At 43.7% G+C, this 16,138-nt stretch overlaps 1 protein-coding gene across 1 annotated transcript; it reads left to right on the top strand.

The window, feature by feature from the left end:
- The first annotated feature begins 660 nt into the window (after positions 1-660).
- Positions 661-15,776, top strand: PPP1CC (protein phosphatase 1 catalytic subunit gamma). Its single transcript, XM_005491536.4, has 7 exons — positions 661-930; positions 9,824-9,955; positions 10,957-11,187; positions 12,298-12,402; positions 13,337-13,560; positions 13,961-14,095; positions 14,531-15,776. Exons 1-7 carry the CDS (start codon positions 876-878, stop codon positions 14,618-14,620), a joined length of 972 nt encoding a protein of 323 aa, XP_005491593.1. The 5' UTR covers positions 661-875; the 3' UTR covers positions 14,621-15,776.
- Positions 15,777-16,138: the final 362 nt, after the last annotated feature.

Raw genomic sequence — 16,138 nt, 5'->3', positions numbered from 1 at the left:
GTATGTTTGTCTCTTCAAGGATTTGCAGGTGCAGAGCCACGTGTCTGAAAGTGCTCTGGAGTGGAGGAGCTGCTCAGGACATTTTGCCTCAACCCGTGAGGCAGAGATGGCTCAGTGTGAGGTGAAGGACATGAGGGCTGTGGTTCTTCAGCCCTGAAGTGTCCCCAAAATCCCACCTGAAGCCACCACCTCCCCCACATGTGGGTCTGAGGGGCCATGACCAAAATGGGGGGATGACCTGAGGGACAAGGTTGCCCTTTCAAGCTCCCTGCAGACCCCATTCTGCAGGAACCCTACAGGGTACAGACCTTTCCCTACAGAAAGGGTGATCAGACATTGGAACTCCACAGGGACGTGCTGGAGTCCCTGTCCCTCAAGGAACGACTGAATGTGGCACTCGGTGCCATGGTCTAAGTAACATAGTGACGTTCGGTTATAGGCTGGACTGAACGATCTCAGAGGTCTTTTCCAACCTAATGGATTCTGGGATTCTGTGGCCGCCACTACTGGTTCCGCCGCTCTGCGACTGTCGCGACACCGGGAGGCGGCACCGCCGCGCTACTTCCCGTCCCGGGAGCGGCAGGATCCCGCAAGCGGAGCCGCATCACCCCTCCCGCGCTTCCCGCCCGGCCTATAAAGGGTTTCCGACGGGCCGCCTCGCGCTCGTAGTATCCGTGCGCCAGGCGAGCCCGCTGAGGGGACGGCGGCCATTTTGTTCAGTGCTGGCTCTGTGCTGAGGGGGCGGGGGGGCAGAGAGAGCGAGGGAAGGCGCAGAGCAGGAAAGGGCAAAAACGAGACAGAACGAGGAGCGGAGTCGGGCCGGCCAAGCCGCGAGCGGAGCGGCGGGGAGGGCTCCGCCCGGCCGCTGAGAGGCGATGGCGGATATAGACAAGCTCAACATCGACAGCATCATCCAACGGCTGCTGGAGGGTGAGGGTCGGGGACGGCGCGGTTGTGTGGGGGAGGCGGCGGGGCCGATGCGCCGCGTCCCGCCCGCCCGGCGGGGGCTGAGGGGGCACTAAAATGGAGGGGCGAGAGGCGCTTTGTCTGCCCGGGGTCGCCGCCGCCGCCTCCCCGCCTGGCTCGGCCCCGCAGCCCCAACTTTCCCCTCAGCCCGTGTGGGGTTTCTGCCTTTTGATCCCCCGGTGCCATGCTGGGAGCAGCCGGCTGCCCCCTTCTCCTCCCCTGCAGTTCTGAGGGGATGCTTAATCTAGTCCTGTGTTCGAATGAAGGGATGCTCAATTTAGGAGTATTTTGTGGGAAGGGCTTTTAAAAAGCCTGGGGTGTTCTCTTTGCCTTTCATGCATACACATGGGATCAGTGCATGGCTGGGTATTCGCGGGGCTCTGGAAATAAGATGCAGCGTGTTTAAAGAGTGTTGAGGCAGCTTTTCAGCAAGTCGGGAGGAGACTGCCGTGGCTTTCAGTGTATGCTGGCTTTAGCTTTGATTAGCTGCTTGCATTAAAGCTGCCACAGGATTTTGGCTCTTAATTCGTAACATATGGTGGGTTTTTAGGTGTGAATAGCGGGTTGGGGTTTGGTGTTTCAGACAGTCTGAAAAGGGGCTTATTGTCTGCTATTGTTGGTGCTTTGGGATGAAAAGAGTTGCCTGGGACTTTGTAAATCAAAGGAAAACCTGGAAGTTGCAGGGGTTGTCTCCAGCATCATCCCTTGGCTTGCAGGGATCAGCACTGGACTGGGATCGACTGATTTTAGGGCAAAAGACTGAGAAGTTGCCAGTGACAAATTCTCTTCCAGGCATCAATGAAAAGCATAATTATTCAGAGAGGGAAGCTGTCCTGATCCAGCCTCACTTCACGTGTGTCAGGGCAGGCGTCTCATCTGGACTTACTCTTAAAAAGCGTGGTCAGGGATTTAACTTTTTTCCATTTGGCACAAAGTCAGTTGCAGAGAAAAATGATGAAGAAATGTCTTTTCTTACACACTTTCCTTCTTACAGGATTTTGCTTGTGTAATGCTCGGATAGCAAAAGGTCAGATAGAGGAACAGAAATTCTCCTCTAGAAAATCGGAGTTAAAAAATCCTGTAGATGAATTATGGGATTATTGAATAAGTAAAAGTAAATGGGGTTTTTCCTCTGATCCGGTTTGGGTTTTGCCTGTTACCAATTTAAACCGCCCTGGTTTCAATTATTTAAAGACTTCCCTTCATAAAGTTAGACCAGGATTTTCCTGAAAATCCAGTAATACGACTTGTAAATGTCAGGTCTCATATGTCATATGTTTGGTGACATATTAATACATGCTCCCTTGAGTTGCACTCATTAGTTACAGTTCTTACTGATTTCCCTTAGTGTAACTAACACAATATTTTCCAAGTGTAAAGTTTAATTTTTAAAAGCGTGGATTAGACCTTTCCCAGTTAGAAATGCAAGTGATTTCTCTGTTTAAAGTTTCAAAAAGTAGTAAGATGTACTGTGTCAATGTGTTCTGCTCTTGCTCAGTTTATGTCAGCATGAGATGGTTGCAGCAGATAACAGTTCATAAATCAGGCTTCAGAAGGTTTACTGACATCTTTTAAGAGGTGCTTCATGCAATTACAGCCCTTACCTGAGGTTGCATCAGCTGCCAGAACTGAAATTAATTTTTTTCCCTTTATTAATACTGCAGCTGGGATTTTGGATTCCTTGAGGCAATGATTGTCTTTCAATATTTAAAACAATTACTGGTGTTAGTAACCTATGCTGGTGCTTTATTTGTTGATTATTAAATGTCTGCTCTAAATGTCTTTGCCAGACAGAGAGTAATGACTGACCTTTGTGAGAGTCATTTTTATACTTTATTTTCCTAAAACATTGCTGCATTTCAGCACACACTGCATTTTAGATTTAGGCCAAACAAATTATTGTTTTTCAGTGCAGTTGTGGTAGAACAAGTGCATAATGTTTGTTACACTAAGTGTGTGTGCCCTGTGTCCATACCCCTTCAGACAAGGCTGCACACAGATGAAAACCATACTCAGCTATGAAAACACTGCAAAATCTGCTTTAATAATCAGCTCACAAACTGAATTGCCCAAATCCTTGTGCAAGCTGTAATTTTAGAGCAATTTGGTATTTCATTATAGCTCTCTTTAAACTTTAAATACTTACACGTTTTTATAGCAGTTAACTTGAGGTGATTTTGCTACTAAAATTTAAAGAGTATGAGCAGGGGCTGAGCCCTTTCTAAAGGTACCAAACCCCAGTGCTAAGGAGATTCTTGATGAAATACTGGAAATCAGTGAGCAGGTACAGTCAGGTGTTTGTTTTATCATGCATTGCCCTGTTGGAAGAAGCAGTGAATTGAATCTAATGGTTGAGGTAAAGTGAAGGGTGAATAATAAATTATTCTTGCTTTTGTCCTTAATACAGGGTATTAATAATGTATTTGTGAGGGATTTTAGTTGCTTTCTATCCTGACTCCTCTGCTCAGCTGCCATTATTCCTGCTTTTCCCCCAAATAGTGATGTTCTCCCACCCACATTAGGCTATTTAGGTGAAATTATTAGCTTGTTCTTTAACAGGCCTGGGAATACATACTTCAGCTTCTCATTCTAAGGTAAATATTTGAAGAGTCTTCCTTGCTCCAATTGTTTCTAGTACAGAACCATTTGGCATTGAAATGACACAAAAAAACCATTTTGCAGTAGCATTGTTCTCAACCTTGGAAAGCCATTCAGGGAAAACATTGAAAATACTTTTTTTGCTGTAATTGAATTTGTATTTTCTCCCTTTTTTACTGATGGGGGTTGTGTCCTGCTAGGAGCAATTTCCTGAGTGCAGCTTGTCTGACTTTGTGACTTTTGGTAACTGTAATATCCACAAGAATGAGACTTGCAAAGTGTAGTAAGTAACAGTACCCTGCACTGAGAACTGAAATGTTTTTAAGTATCCTTGATATTGGATAAAGGCTCAAACATTATGGAACTAATTCACCTTGCTGAGGAATAAAAGGGGTCAAACATAAGAGCAAATTTTGCCCCTTCTAGCTGGGGGTACTGAAGGAGCAACTGCAGCTCTGTGTGCTGAGTCAAAAATGCCAGCAGACAAGAAGGTGCTGAAAAACTCCTTGTAAGCTAAAAAATCAATGGCACCTGTATGGGGTGGGAAAGGCTGCAGGAAATGGCAGAATTCCTGCTTGCCTCAGTAAAGAATGAGTGACAAATCCCGAGGCTCCCTGGGTGTGAGCGTGGCTTCCTCTCTGTGGATGTCAGATGGGCTGCCTAGAACCCGAGCCCCTTCTCCATTTCCTTCATCTCCTGTGCTGGCAGCTCCTGCAGATGAGTGGGGTCTGTTTGGAGCTCAGTCACCTCCTTAGAAAACAGCATTGAAGTGCATGAGTCTTACCATGGTAGCAATAAATAAAGGCTAAAACAACAATTTCAGCATAGCTAAGTGACCCAAGCTGAAATGTGTTTGTGCAGATCTCCCCTCTGCAGGCACTTAAGGGAGGATTGAATCATGAATGGAGGCTACTTTGGATGGAGCCACACGAGGCTACAGTGGTGGTAGCCATTCTGAAAACTGAAATCCTGGCTAGTGCACTAAAATCTGCAAAAAGACTCCTGAATCCTTAAACATTTCTGTTTATACACCCACAGATTTCTATTCCCAGTAAAGCCTGTTGTAGAGATGTCAAGGAGATATTCTCTCTTAATTTACTTTAAATGGGGAAAGATTATCATCTACTTATTAAAAATAGTTGAGCTAAAGAGCACAGATAAGATTTTGCTCACCACAGAGAAGATTTTTTCTCACAAATACAGTCCTATAATTTTTTTTTCACCTTTCTGCTAAGTACAGCATTAATTGGGTCTGCAGGGTTATTTGACCTTTAGCTTCATATACTGGGGTAAGAGTGATTCTCAGAGATGTTAATCTGAAATGTCACATTTACTCATGGGTGAGTTGGGATGCTGTGATGAAGTTTCTCATGGACAAGCAACACTTTCTGGCCTCAAACCATATAATTTTCCCTTGATGTTAATTCTTTCCTGCTGTGGTGCAGCAGTTTCTAAGAGTAGAAAACAGAAACTCTTCATTCCAAAGACCAGCATTAGATTCTTGCCAATGCCATGGATTCAGATAAGTGTGTGGAATTCTGTGCCCATTCCCAGTCAGAAGTGGGGGAATTTGTCCCCTGTGTGTGTGAGCAGTGTGAGTGCCTGTTGCTCCTCACCTGTCTGCAGTGTGGAAATGTTACAAGATGAAAAACTTGTACTCATGCACAATCTTCATGTGATAACACTGCTGTGAACTTTTGGCATACTAGAAAGCAGATGAGAACTTTTCAGAGCCTTGTGCACCGAGGAGATGCTTTTCCATTTCAGTTTGGAATTTGAAGAGATCTGATCAAAGCTGGTAGTGCCTGCAGTGAAGTAAAACCTTTTTTACATCAACCACTTTCAAGTTATTTATTCCCTTTGTGCCTGTGGTGCAAAACTGACTGTGAAACTGTCATTGGGAACTGCTAAAAACTAGATTAAAACCAACCTGCAGTATTTTTGGAAATGTCACTATGATTGCAGACATCCTAATGTAAAATATGGTGAAACCGAGAGACTTGTTTAATAAGGCAGAAAAATGAACTGACCTGCAGATAGATTATTTTTCTTAAAACATTTTCTGTAGGAGAACTTGATTCTCACACTTCAGTTGACAGTATCTCAGCTGCTTCTTGTAATGTAATACTGAATGGAAATGAGATGTTTGGAGCACTGCAATTTCTGGCATTTTTGAACTTCCTGCTATTTTTGACTGCTTCTCTAAGTATCTGTCCCTTTCATATTAACCTTGACTGACGTAAAGGACTGTGTGGCACCAAAGCAGGGATTGGGAAATGCTGGGGTGGCTTGGGCTGTGGGAGTCTGTTGTACTCTGCATGCATATGGTCTCAGGCTGTTGTGCATTCTGGATCCCCCAGCTCCTGACCCATTTATCCCTCCCAGGGAAATGCAGAATAAATTCTCAGTGTCAGGCAGTGCTCTGACTCCTGGCAGCTGCAGCTACACTTTGTGCTTGCTGTTTGCTTGCTCCAGAATGACTGAGTGCCTCAAGTTCTTGCTTTCCTTCCTCTTCCTTCCTTTCCCCCTCTGCTGGGCACCTGTCACACTGCTCTGTTTATAGTACACTCATTTTAGACTTGGTATCTTCTTGTTTCCATCAGTTTCTCCCTGTCTTGGAAGTCAGGGATGATTTTAATAGTGGGCCCTGTGTTCAGAGCAGTGCCTCTGCAAAGATATCCAGGCTGCAGGGAAGGATTTCCTTCTGTACTCATTCCAGTCTAGTGGAGAGCTCATTTCTTCACAACTTCTCATATTTGTACAGTAAGAAAGATTTGATTTGTTAGAGGACTGCCCGAACTGGACACTGAAATTCAGGCTCTGGAGAAATCATTTCTGAGAACAGGAGCATCCCTGCCTAAAGAGGGTGGGAATATTTTGCTGTCTGGGAATGCTGCAGCAGTGTGTTCAGGCACAAATAAAATACCACTTGAAATGGGCTGAATTTTCCCCCCAAATGATTAATCTTTAGCTTGTTCTCTGTCAGTTCCAGGATGTCATTTCTGAGAGGTTATTTTTTATGCATTGAAAGGGCAAATATGCCTGTACAGTACTATTGAGCTGCTCTTTTGACTTCATGGCCGAGCTGTCAATTAGCATTACAGTGTCTGATCTCCACAAGCTGCCTTGTTTTGGTCCAAAGCATAGAAACAAACTGTAAACACAACATATTTTTCATAGTGTTCTATTTTTGACTTTCTTAGAAGGACTAAGTGACTTGAAGATCCAGAGAAACCTTTTAAAAAGTCATTAAGACTGAATATCCTGCATTTCTGTGCCAGCTCTTTCATTGTGTCTGAGAAAATCCTTGCACTAAAAATACGGATTCCTCAAACCAAGATGCACTTCTGCATTTTTGATTCTCCTGAAGCCAAACCCACTTTTGTTTTCCCAGCTTTTCAGGACATACAGGTTAATGTCATTAAGAAATTTAACACACTTGTCTCCTCTGTGCAGGTTGGACAAAGCAGTGAAAATGTCACTGGCAGGCAGAGCTGAACCGAATTTTCTTGTTCTTTCATCCATGGCATCTGTCCTAGGGAGTTTGGGAAGTGCAGCAAAGCATCATTTCACTTTGTCCAGGTTTTCTACAGGCAGGTGACTGAAACTGTGTCAGGATTATACCAGTTCAATAAAAATGTATTGGAAAAACCTAGAAAACCTGTGTCTGAACCAGTGCTCAGATCTTCATTAAATCCTGAGCAAAAATGAGTGCACATGCTTTATTCATGAGCTTTAGTGACTCAGTGCAGTGCATAGTCTTTATAATATTTTGTACTTTTTAATTTATGGATGTGAAGTACAGGGTTTGGTTTTAGCAATTTCTAAGAAGACCAAATCATGGCAAATTAAATTTTCATCTTCACAGAAAACAACATACAAGTATTTTGCATTATCTCAAAAAAAAGGGGGGGGGGAATTGTAAAATCTACGATTAAGAGACCATCAGTTTTATATTTACAATTGAGTCAGTTTATCACTTCATTCTAAAAATTTCTGTTGTTTATTGCTTCTGGATATTTGGCATTTTGAGTGACTTGCTTGTTGCTCAGGAGTCTTAGGAAAATTACTGTATGGATGAAAAAATTACTGCATGGCTGAAAAGCCTCATTTGTGATAAACTGCTGTGACAAAGATTTAACTTCCATTTACATGCTTCATTACTTGGGGAGATTTTAATGAAAGCCATGAAGTGCAGTGGTAATTCCAGTGTTGGCATGTGCTGTCAGTGGTGAGTGATCAGAGGAGCAGGGACAGCCTCAAAGAGAGCCCAGGTAAAGGCCTGGCTTTGGACCTACAGCAATGAGCATACACTGTAATCTGAGCTGGAGTTTCATTTTGGAGCTTGTTTGGGGAAAGCTGCTGGGGTTTGGGCACTGCCAGTGGTTCTGCAGGGCAGGCAGTGCCACCCTGGCAGGGTCTGGCACTCAGGGAGGGATGGCAGTGGCAGCAGCACTGAGTGCTGGCAGAGCTCACATCCAGTGTCACGGATTGCATTATTTTATTCATGGTTAGAAAAGGTGCACTCTGGCTGCATAATTTCCTCCTTTAACGGACCTATTTAGAATTATATAAGAGTTTTTGGAAGATCAACGTTACCTTAAAAAATCCAGCTGCTTCAAAAGTCCTGACTTCTCTCTCTAAGGTTTCTGTCCAGTGTCACGGATTTCATGGCTGTTCGCAGCCAGTATTTTATTCATGGTTAGATAAGGTGCACACTCGCTGAGCAGTGTTTTCTGTGCTTGATCAGGAGCTTCTGTGCTAGTGAGAAATTGGAACACAACTGTTTTTTGTTCTTGCTGTTCCTAAAAGTTGCCTGGAGCACCCCCAGCCTTCCCCACTGCAGCTCTCACTTGGCTCCGTGCAGCGCAGCCATGGCAGAGATTTGAGTCATCTGGAGCCTTCGGCTTTCTCACTCGGAGGTGAAACAGTAGCAAAGGAATGAGATTGAAGTGGTAGCTAGCTACTAAGTTATTCAGGGTTTCAGGAAGATAATACTGCATAGGTTCTTGTGTTTGAAAGGATTCAGGCTTGTTGGGTTTTTTTTGCAGTTAAAGACCAAACCTTTTTGGATAAGGGCATCGATTCTTCAGTCTCAGTGCCATAGTTGCTCACAGTAATCACCTAACCTGGCAGCCTTAGCAGGGGGGGGATTTTGTTTCTGGAGGTGTTGGCAGAGTGTTTCCAGCTGTCTGAGACTCTGGTTTGGCTTTGCTCTGGCTGAACCAATGGGTTACATCGTAGATGACTGCTGCTCTTACTCCTTTTTTTTTTTCTTCAGCCTTATCACTATTATATGTTATCACTGGTTTTGATAACAAATAAAAATATAGGCTTCACCAATAATGGCATACTCATAATTTTTTAAAATCCAGTCTTAACCCTGATAAATGCTGTTTTGTGCAGTCTGGGCTGTAGTTACAGTGCTGCTGCTGTAGAAATGCCCTTTGTATTTCTGGGCAACAGAAGCAGGAGTGTGGAACTTGTTCAGGTCAGGCTGACGTCCTTGTCCAGAGCAGGAAGGAAAGCTTTAATGGATGTGAAAGGAACAAACTGCCATGAATTGTTGCAGTGGGGGAGATTGCAGCAGTGATGGAAGGATGGCAGTTGGGAGGGGGAAATGCTTTGGGGCTGGGAGATTGCTCTCCTACTGGCTTGTCCTTTACCCTGCTCACAGGCAGTGATGATGGCAGCTGCTTTGTCATCATCATCCAAAGCTATTTCCTTACTGACACTCCTTACCTTCCACTCATGTGTGTATTTTTCTTCCCTGTTTTCCAGCTGCAGTGTAGAACAGGGCAGTGCAGGATTTACTGATGCTGTGGTCTTATTTAGGTTGGCTGAGGTGATTTGCTGATTTAGGGGACCTTGCACATTTGTTGGTGACTGAGTGGCAGACACCCTTTGCTCAAGTTCAGACAGCTTCCAGAGAACAAACACAAAACTGCTTCACTAAAAAATAACATGGAAATAGTCACATTGTCCAGGATGGGGTTTATAACTAAATGGAACTAAACTGATGCTATTTAAAATGTGACATTTTTAACGGGGGAAGTGTTGAGCCATGGATTCTGTTCAATGAAAGTAACATATGACTGGAGCAGAACACACTCCCCTTTCCTGGCACTGCCATTTCACCCCAGCACACCAATCCTGCCCTGGTACCTCCTCATTCAGTGAGCTCTGGCATTTAGTCAGGCTCTTAAAATAACACCAGGGACGTTGCTGGTTTTGATAACTGACTTCTGACTCTCAACAGTGCGAGGATCAAAACCAGGCAAAAACGTCCAACTGCAAGAGAATGAAATTAGAGGATTGTGCTTGAAATCCAGAGAAATCTTCCTGAGTCAGCCTATTCTACTAGAACTTGAAGCTCCACTGAAAATCTGTGGTGAGTACTGTGAGTTTGGGTTTGATCTTGGGGGAGGTGTATAAGCAGAGAACAAGTGCCAGATGCTACTTTCACTTACTAACAGTGAAACTAATAAATAATTGTAGCAAAAGGCAAAGTAAAACCCTGCTGGATATGTAGGGCAGAGGAGTGGAGAGGGGGTAATGTGTGGGAATTGTCTTTGGGACCAAAATAAACCCAAAAAGCAACTGGTCCAGTTTCACCAGGTTGGGGGAGACATTCACATTAAGTTGTTGAAAGAAGATATCAAATAAATGATGTTTGGCCCAATTGTGACTGAACAAGGGGAAACAATGAGGAACCCCAATATTTAATGTGCTGCCATGCAAAGCTGAGCAGTGGTCTGACATATTTTGAAATCCTGTTGTAAACTTAGATTTTTGTACTGTTCTTGGAATTCCTTTCTGGTTTGGTCTCACCATATTGCATACAGTAGTGCTCATTTTGCACACATGTACGTGTCTGCTTATGCTAAAAGAATGAAGAATGTCAACAAAAAAGCCTCAATAAATGCAATTTTGAAAGCTTATAGCGAATAGGTTTTTATCCAACTCTAAAACAGAGGACTTCTATTTGAAAGAGCTCATTCCATATTTATAATATTGGTAGTCTAAAACCATGATTTAGTGTTCTGCTTGTCAGAAACAAGCCCATGATTTAAAGCAAAGGCAGAAATACCAATTTTATTTTTGATGCAGTTTCCCTGCTAGAATTGGAATTACTGGGTGTTTCCAGAAAACACACTTGGTTTCTTGGAATCTTGATTTTGTTTTATACACACAAATACTTTTGTGTAACTACCATTGCATAGATGTCAAAATGTGCTAATTTTATCTACGTTAACTGCCATTTTAAGTGTGTTATGGGTGGTGTCTAACTGCAAGCTTTTTTCTTTGTGAAGCATCTTTGATTTGTTCTTTCTCTCAATCAAAGAATGTAGTGAAGGGTCACTTAAGTGTCATGTCTGAATGTCCTTGCAGGTGACATCCATGGACAGTACTATGACTTGCTCCGACTCTTTGAGTATGGGGGTTTTCCACCAGAGAGCAACTACCTGTTCCTTGGTGATTATGTTGACAGAGGAAAACAATCTTTAGAAACAATTTGTCTTCTATTGGCCTACAAAATTAAATACCCAGAGAATTTTTTCCTCCTCCGAGGGAACCACGAATGTGCCAGCATCAATAGAATTTATGGGTTTTATGATGAATGTAAGTACCAGGCATGTGTGCCTCCAGTGGGGACAGCAGGGTGGCAGTGGCAGGTGGCTCCTTCCTAACTTGAAATGTGCTCTGTGCCCTTCAGAGGGGTCCTTGGCCTGTTTTAGAGAGGGGGGTCTGTCCCTCCCTGGCCCTCCTGGAGTCTGAGCCTCACACTACAAAGCAGCAGCCAAGTGGGTGATTTTATTTGTTGGCTGCTGTGTTAACTGACAGTTCTCACTGGTAAAACTCATAGGGACATCTAATGAGAGATGAGAGAATTTAATTTGATGTGCATTACAGAGGTTCACTTCTGTTTCATTCATCTGATGATGATATGTACAGATTGTGTGATGTATGCAGACCTTACCCAAACACAACAAGTAATTTTGCTGTGAAGTAGGAGCCAATGTTCCTGTTTCAAAGGATGTGATTTAATCCAGATAATGTAGAGCTGATATTAAATTAATTGTGCACTGAAGCATGTTGGAACTTGTGTGGTGGGACACACTTGGCTTGCAGATGATGACAAGATGTGCGCTCCATGGCTTGTTCTCCTCCTGTGAGGAAACAAAGATGTGTGGTATTTCAGAGTTGTCTCCTCAGAGATTAATCACAGGCTTAGTCATATATCACAAATATGTTCAGGGTTCATATCTGGGAGAGTCCCTTTGAAATTCATTAAACTGTGGCAGTTTTGTTTTTCAGTCCTGTTTCGTTTTTCAATCCTGTTTATTTGCCGAAAGTGAGTTTATGTGGTAAAGCAGAATTTTAAAGAAAATTTGCTTTTCAAGAATTGCTGTCTTCCCCTGAAAGAAATGGCAAATGGCAGAATTTTCTGCAACAGATCAAATCCTCCAAGGGATAATTTGCCAAAGCAGAGCTGGGACTGGAGAGCTTGATTGCCAACTGTTTTATCAGACTTTGGTGTCCTTGAAGCTGTGCCACACTGAGAGACCTTTGCCATTTAAACAATTAAATAAGTCAGAAAATATCAATTATGTATGGGCTCTAATGCTGACTTTTTGCAGGTCTCAGTAAAGTTCAGGCATCTAAGTTAGATTGGTTGTGTTTGTGTTAGAAAAGCACATTGACTGGGATTTTCTCCCCAATCTCTTCTAGGTAAGAGAAGATACAATATTAAGCTGTGGAAAACCTTCACAGACTGTTTTAACTGTTTACCAATTGCAGCTATTGTGGATGAGAAAATATTCTGCTGTCACGGGGGTGAGTAGCAGTTCCTTAGGTGATGTTTGAGGAACTGGAAATCTCAGTCATGGCAGTTTCATGTTTACATTGCTAAAGCTTCAAAACTCAGGGATTTTCTCTGCCTTGGCTCATGTATGAGGAAGGGTTGGGCTCAGTGAGTGTCAGTTTTGTGAATCATGGAGCCGGTTCAGACACGATCTGCTCTTCCTTTTCCACCAAAGGCACCTTTAACAGCCTCTCCTTTGGAGTAGAGTCCTTGTAGAGGTTTTTAGATGTAGATGAACAGGAGTTTGATGTCTGTCCCAAAAACATCTGTTTCACAGAACCAGAATGGGTTGGGTTGGAAGGCACCCTTGGGGATCAGTCAGTAGAATTCCCCCACCATGAGCAGGGACTTCTGTCATTGGTCAGGTTGCTCCCAGCCCTGTATGGGCTTTAATTTGGGTTTAATTTGTAGAAGTTGATTTATGCCACATGATGCAGCTTTTTCTGGTCATAAAATACAAATTGCACCTTAAATGTTTTATCACTTTCAACTCATTACAGTTGCCCAGGGACTCACATCAGTGAAAAATTATATGAGATTGGTTTGATATTTTATTTCATTTCACTGATCATCACAGTGAGCATTCCCTGTGATTCCTGGTGTTCATGCCTCTTTTATTTAACAGCTCTTCTATCAGACACTTGCAAAATATTAGTGAGATTATTGTAATCCTGTAAAATGTGGAAATGGCCTTGCTTTATCTTGCTTCCAGTAAATCTCCTACAAAGTGACTTCTGTACCAAAATGCTGGATTTAAAAAACGTCAGTGAATGTCGCCACTGAGCTACGTAAAATGGCAGTGGTGAATCACTTTGAATCCAAGTTATTTTTGTCCTGGATGAATGTCACTGCTGCAGAGCAAAGCTGGACTAAGCTGGGGCCTGCCTGTGTCTTCCCTGTGAACAGGTTTGTCACCAGACCTGCAGTCAATGGAGCAGATCAGACGAATCATGCGCCCCACGGATGTACCGGACCAGGGCCTCCTGTGTGACCTCCTGTGGTCTGACCCTGACAAGGATGTCTTGGGCTGGGGTGAAAATGACAGAGGAGTGTCCTTCACTTTTGGTGCTGAAGTGGTTGCTAAGTTTCTCCATAAACATGATTTGGATCTCATATGTAGAGCTCATCAGGTATTTTCATTTTGTACATTAAAGCATAGAATAATTTAGGTTTGGGGACCTGAGGTGGTCACCTGGCCCAGGCCAGGCCTGTGTCAGCCCAGGGTGCTGAGGGTTTTGTCCAACCAATTTGTAAATACATGTGAGGTTCTCTGAATGTGTCCCAGTGTTTAACTGCCCTTAGAATTAACATTTTCATATAAACTCTGATTCTCTTGAGCAAAGGTTTTTTCAATGTTAATGGATTCTGTTGCTGAGCTGGTTCTTGTGATGCTCCTGTTTTAATGTAAAGTTTGAAACTCATGCTCATTAAACATAGCCAGGTTTTCAGCTGCTGCCTCTGGAAAAGTTGCTTTGCACCTTGTCAGGAGGAAGCTGCCTGGAATAACACCTCTGCTTTTTGTCTCTAAAGGTGGTTGAAGATGGATATGAGTTTTTTGCAAAAAGACAGTTGGTAACTCTGTTTTCTGCCCCAAATTACTGTGGAGAATTTGATAACGCGGGTGCCATGATGAGCGTGGATGAAACATTAATGTGCTCCTTCCAGGTACGGTATCTGGAGATCTTCCCTTCTCTTTAGTGAGGTCACACATTAAATTTGTGATATTTTGAATCAACATTTTACTATTAAATAAGAGTAAGACTTGTTTCAAGCAGATCTTTACAGCTGTCACATGTAGGCAGGGCAGTGTTTGCACTCGCATCTTCCAAAAGGTGATAACCCTGTGCTGGTGTGAGTAGGGGAACTGTTTTATCCTGGAATTCAATCACTGAGGCAAAGCAGTTGGCTGTCAGCTGCTGCCACTGCTGTGGGCTCTGGAGCAGCTGATGCCAAGGCCTGGCCTAGCTCAGAGCATGAAACACTTTGATTTCCTGGCACACGGAGGCTTGTCCAGAGCCATGTAGTGCCTCTACCAGTGAATTACTGTTGGACTGGAAGACAGCTAAAACTTTTTGCTAAATGCCCCCTCTGTCTTTTCAGATCTTGAAACCTGCAGAGAAGAAGAAGCCCAATTCCAGCAGACCTGTAACACCTCCCAGGGGTATGATCACAAAACAAGCCAAGAAATAGTCACTTTGGCACTGCCTTGTTGGGACTTGTATCATAGTCTATAACCTCCATTTTTAAACTTATCATGTGTGCTGTTCAGCTTGCTCAAAATAGATAATGTGTTTGTGGTTTTCCTTTCCATTTGATGAATGGCATTTGCTGGTTGTAACAGCGAATGAAAGACTTTGCTCCCTCCCAGGAAAAGAGTTTGAGAGTCCCCCTGTGTCGTTGTTCCAGCTGCACACTCCACAGCATCTCCCCAGCCAGGTAACGCGGGGCTGGCGGGGCCGTACCATGAATAGTGTAAATCTTGTTCTTTAGGGTCTGAAGAGGGCACTCGTGTGCTGTGAGAGTAGAGATTGTTCCTGTCAGCGATTACATACTGTTTATACAAACCACTGTGAACTTTTTTTTTTATGTTCAATTTTGTTTTAAAGGGATTGCTTTTCTTTTAATGTCTTGTCATGTACACGTTAGTTTTATTGCTGTCGACATTAGGAATAACCTTCAACCTTGCCAGCACCACTGGTAGGATGTATATTTAATTCAGACACACGTCCCTCTCCGTACACTTCCAATGACAAAGCCATTCTTTTAAGTGTTTGTGTCTCCTTCCTGAAGCCAAAGTTCGCTTAGAAACCCGTTTGTACACAACCCCCCTGCCGAGTTGGCCGGGCTTCCCATCCACGCCTTCCTCGCAGAGAAAAGGAAGTGCTGGCTGGAAATAGCAACCAGAAAGGCTTGTCCATGCTCAGAGTGAACACGTTTTTGTACAGTTTCCGTGTGTTCAGTCGAGCAGATCCCAGGGCTGAGGCAGCAGTCCCGGGGCAGTGACACAAATGGCTCTGGGATGATGGAAATGGCTCTGGATCTGCTGGAAGGGGTTTGTGCATTTCAGCATAAAGACTTTGTTCTACAAAGAAACCGAGAAACTCGCTTGATAAGCCAACCAGAGGTGTTGATCTTGATCACCGGTTTATATAAATCTCTCACAGAATCTTGTTTTTTAAAAACTGTTGATCTTTTTTGAACAGATGACAGTGTACAATATCATGTAGTGAAAATCACTTATTAAATGAAGAAATTGTTAAATCTTCTCAGTGTCGGTTTATCACAACATATACACTGCTGCTCTCCAAGGGCCTGACGTAGAGAAATAAATTGTTCTGGAAACCCACGGATTCTTGGTTTGGATTTGTCTGAGCTGCGAAAGGTGATTTTGAACAGCAGTGTTGGGTTTAATTCTGAATCTGGAGCCTCAGGCAGAGGCCCCTCCCAGCCGAGGGTGGGGCCTCTGGTCCTGGGCTGGTGTTTGCCACAGCCCTGCTCGGGGCTGGGCGTGGGAGGACAAGCTCAGCTCGGCTCCTGATCATTGTTCTGTGCACTGAGGGCTTGGCCTTGAGTGCAAGTGCTGCTCTGAGAGGGTTGAAGCTGAGACCAGACCCATTTCTTCTGGTGTTTAATTAGAGAACTAAGTTTCTGGTGCAATGGGGGGAACCTGAGTCCATTTTATCAGTGCTGGCTGTTGTGCAGGAGGCT

This window comes from Zonotrichia albicollis, chromosome 18, assembly GCF_047830755.1.
Source record: "Zonotrichia albicollis isolate bZonAlb1 chromosome 18, bZonAlb1.hap1, whole genome shotgun sequence".
Lineage (NCBI taxonomy): Eukaryota > Metazoa > Chordata > Aves > Passeriformes > Passerellidae > Zonotrichia > Zonotrichia albicollis.
The sequence above is the reverse complement of the archived record's forward strand: the minus strand, read 5'-3'. Positions and strand labels throughout refer to the sequence as shown.

Bases quoted from the DNA above. Each gene is read 5' to 3' on its own strand.
- PPP1CC (XM_005491536.4), top strand. From the start codon at position 876: ATGGCGGATATAGACAAGCTCAACATCGACAGCATCATCCAACGGCTG. The intron at 9,956-10,956 runs GTGAGTACTGTG...ATGTCCTTGCAG, and splicing joins AGCTCCACTGAAAATCTGTG to GTGACATCCATGGACAGTAC. The intron at 12,403-13,336 runs GTGAGTAGCAGT...CCCTGTGAACAG, and splicing joins AATATTCTGCTGTCACGGGG to GTTTGTCACCAGACCTGCAG.